Source organism: Branchiostoma floridae, chromosome 12 (genome assembly GCF_000003815.2).
Source record: "Branchiostoma floridae strain S238N-H82 chromosome 12, Bfl_VNyyK, whole genome shotgun sequence".
In the NCBI taxonomy this organism is placed as follows: Eukaryota; Metazoa; Chordata; class Leptocardii; order Amphioxiformes; family Branchiostomatidae; genus Branchiostoma; species Branchiostoma floridae.
The window spans coordinates 22,125,351-22,128,726 of NC_049990.1; the positions used below are offsets into that span (position 1 = coordinate 22,125,351).

The following is a 3,376-nucleotide window of genomic DNA, read 5'->3' on the forward strand; positions in this document are numbered from 1 at the left end:
ATAGTGGTACAACAAGCAGTAAATTACGCGTTTTCTGTATAGACTTCACGGTTTTTGTACATTGTATCTGTCAGAATGTTTTCGGACGAGGTTATCGTACGATGTAAACAAGTGTCATTTAATTGTCGACTGTTACATCGGACGCACGTAGGCTGAACTGTCGGTCTTTGAACTAGGGTCTGTACAAAGTTGCGTGCCGTCTTTTAGGCTGGTAATCCGCCATATTCTGTGTTATTCACCTTGTTGGCCTGGTACCTAAGCTACTATCTCAAGAATCATACACAACATACGTGCTTTCTAACAGAACAAATCCACAACAAACGCCTTCAGTGTTAAGCAAAAAGGAAGAAATCAAGCAACAATCTTCCGTTAGTACTTTTCAATACTGACTAGCCATATGATTGACATTGAAGTGAATGTAAACATTGATTTTGTAGAGCCTTATTTTCATGACGTCACAATGGAAACTGTTTTAACATTTTCGACAATGGCGTGAGTGTATGATTAGTTTGCTGACACATTTCTTTCACCCTCTTCCATCCCAGGCACGAAAGAAGCGGCGTACGTCCACGCACTGTCGTCAGCAGCCGTGGTCCACACCGTGGCACGAGCATGCGCAGCAGGGTACCTGAAGGCCTGCACATGCGCGAGGAACCCCGGAGAAAAGCCCGACGGGAACTACACGTGGGGCGGCTGCGGAGACAACGTCAAGTTCGGGCTGGAGTTCGGCAGTCGGTTCGCGGACGCGCCCATGAGGAAGAAGAAGCGGTCTCACACACAGACACTCATGAACCTACACAACAGCGAGGCGGGAAGACTGGTGAGTTATTACTATTACCTTCGCCAAGAAGGTTGTGTTTTCGGTAGCATGTGCGTTTGTGTGTATGTGAGACTGTGTGTGTCTGTGTCTCTCTGTCTGCATGGTTGTGGATGAACAGTTTAACCAGAGAAGGCTTGTATGTCTTGTATAAATATTTGGTATGTGGTTAGGTGGGTAGATCTTGAAATGGTTACAGCTTGGGCCTCCTAGAGGTTTGTTACGGTACTGCAGCAGCGTAACTTCTGGTTTTGGTATCCGGTTGAAAAAAAAAACACATTTTGCTCTCTACATGAGAAGAGAAAACACAAACGTTATAAAATGAAAGAAGTTAGAATGCATTGAATGTGATATGATAACGTTTATAACGTTATGAAATTATATTTCGAAAAAACAATCATGATCCCCCTTCCCCCCCTCCCCAAATCACACAAGTGGTAGTTGTTAAAATCTTCCTTGAATCTCCCTTACTAATATAGCTGCCCATCCCTGGAAATTAACGGCTTCTTGCTACCACAAGACATAGCTATCCAGTGACGTAATTTCCAAGGTACCCATATAATGATTTCACTGACTCATAAATTGTAGAGTAGCTCTTTGGCAAGAATGTTACATATGATAGCCGCACGATTGTTTTGGGACCTGTTCTTGGCGCCAGTTATAATCGTATACCTCACTCTAGTCCGCTAATGATTCATTAGGACATACACATGGCGTAAACTCACGGGGTGGCTGCTGACTTATCGTCCGAAAACGGTAGCCTCCATCAGGCCTTCCTACGGGGCACGGGGATCGTAGAAAAAATTCGGCAAAAAATCGGGAAATTGGCCAAGCTTATAGGTTCATGTTTTCCCTCCAGAGCGGCTGAACGCCTCCTCTAGTAGCAAAACTTTCGAAATTTCCCTGATAGATTTTCTCCCTATAACATTATCCCTATAATAGCCAGCGTATAGCCTCCATATAATAGCCCATAACCATAACATTCTCCCTATAATAGTCAGGAACTATGAAAACGTCACTCAGATCACTGTTGCTTCCTTTACATAAAGATGACGGCGCTATGAGGAAATCTCCCATAATCTCCTAGCCAAGGAGCTAAATTCAACCTTTTGTATGACTCCTATTGGAGAACAATGCATCTAAGAATAGAGGAGACATATTCGAGACCAACACTACACTCTTTTGACTTTGCGCACGAGTGGAAATAACGTGTGACATTGGAGGATACAAAACAGAGATCAAGTTGTCAGAAGTAAAATCCGCTGGATTGGTCTGTGAACCGCAGTTCGTTGTCTACCCTCCGGCTTACATTCCAAGCGGGCTGCAATCACCGACTTAAGGGAAGAAGACGGCTTTTGTGAAGAGATAATGGGCGGTAATCATCATTTGTCTCCTCTTATTAGCTTCCTTAGCTCCCCACACGTAGAACATAACCCGTCATTATGCGCACCCCGCCCCAACGTAACTAAGGACTCTTTTACTGTCTGTTGTGACCTCGGGGTTACATACATGGCGTGTTTTCTCAAACAAGCTACATAATCATTAGTACATACAGCAGTCGCTATCAACAGGACTGCGTCGTTACGCTACAAATTGTTAGGATAAACTTTACGCAACCCCAGATTTCGGGGGCTTCGGCCTTAAACATGCATTTTCCCGTAAAATGTTTCAAAAGTTGCTTTTCATCCATCATCGTTCAGGAAATACATGATGGGAATGGATTTTGTTGTGGTTCTCGTCGCTTTAGACCACTGAAGGCTTTATAGATTGAATCAGAGGAAGGCTTAGCCCTCACAAGTCCAAGCGAATATGTTAACCCTTCAAACACGCCTGACATGCTTTTATGGGACTGTAGTATTCAAAAGAGCTGTTTTCTTAACATTAGGAAGATACAAAAGGAAATATAGTGGTACCAACTGCTTTTTAAGTAACATTGCATTTTTGCCTTCATGTGTCGTTCAATGAATGCCAAATTTGGGCCATTTTTGGCGACGCCTCAGGGGCGGGGGTATTTTATGGCATCATTTGTACAAGCTACACAAACAACAGTTTAGTATATTTGTCGCAATAGGAAATGGCCGCATTTTAACACAGAATTGTTTCCTCTGTCCTTAGGCCGTGCAAAACACGATGACGACGAAGTGTAAGTGTCATGGCGTCTCGGGGTCATGTAACGTCAAGACCTGCTGGAAGTCGTTAGCTGACCTGACGGAGATCTCTCACGAACTCGCCGAGAAATATTCATACGCCATCAAGGTAAGAAAGTAGTTCTATATAAGTACTACTTTTAAAGCCAAGTAAAACGTGAAAATGCAATGTTGTATTTTACGAAACAGCACAGTTTTTCGACAGAAGAATTTTTTCTCAAATGTTTACTCATGTCGCCTTCTGCTCAACTGGTAGTAGCCTCACAGTTGATCTCCTTGTTCCATTCAATTTAGAGACTCCGGTTCAAATCCCGGGAAGGGCATTTTGGTTGGGGCTGCACTGTTCTTTCGGTAGGGACGTAGAATGGTGGTCCCATGTTTTTGTAGAGTATGGGTTAAGATCATGGCTTAT

The 3,376-nt window shown here is 43.5% G+C and overlaps 1 protein-coding gene across 1 annotated transcript in view; it reads left to right on the top strand.

Moving 5' to 3' along the window:
* The window catches only part of LOC118427476 (protein Wnt-11b-like), a gene marked incomplete at its 5' end in the record, with an annotated part of 10,683 nt that overhangs the window by 5,262 nt on the left and 2,045 nt on the right, over positions 1 to 3,376 (top strand). Inside the window, 2 exon segments of the mRNA XM_035837296.1 lie at positions 546 to 820; positions 2,933 to 3,073. Of these exon segments, the coding sequence (XP_035693189.1) occupies positions 546 to 820; positions 2,933 to 3,073 (416 nt within the window).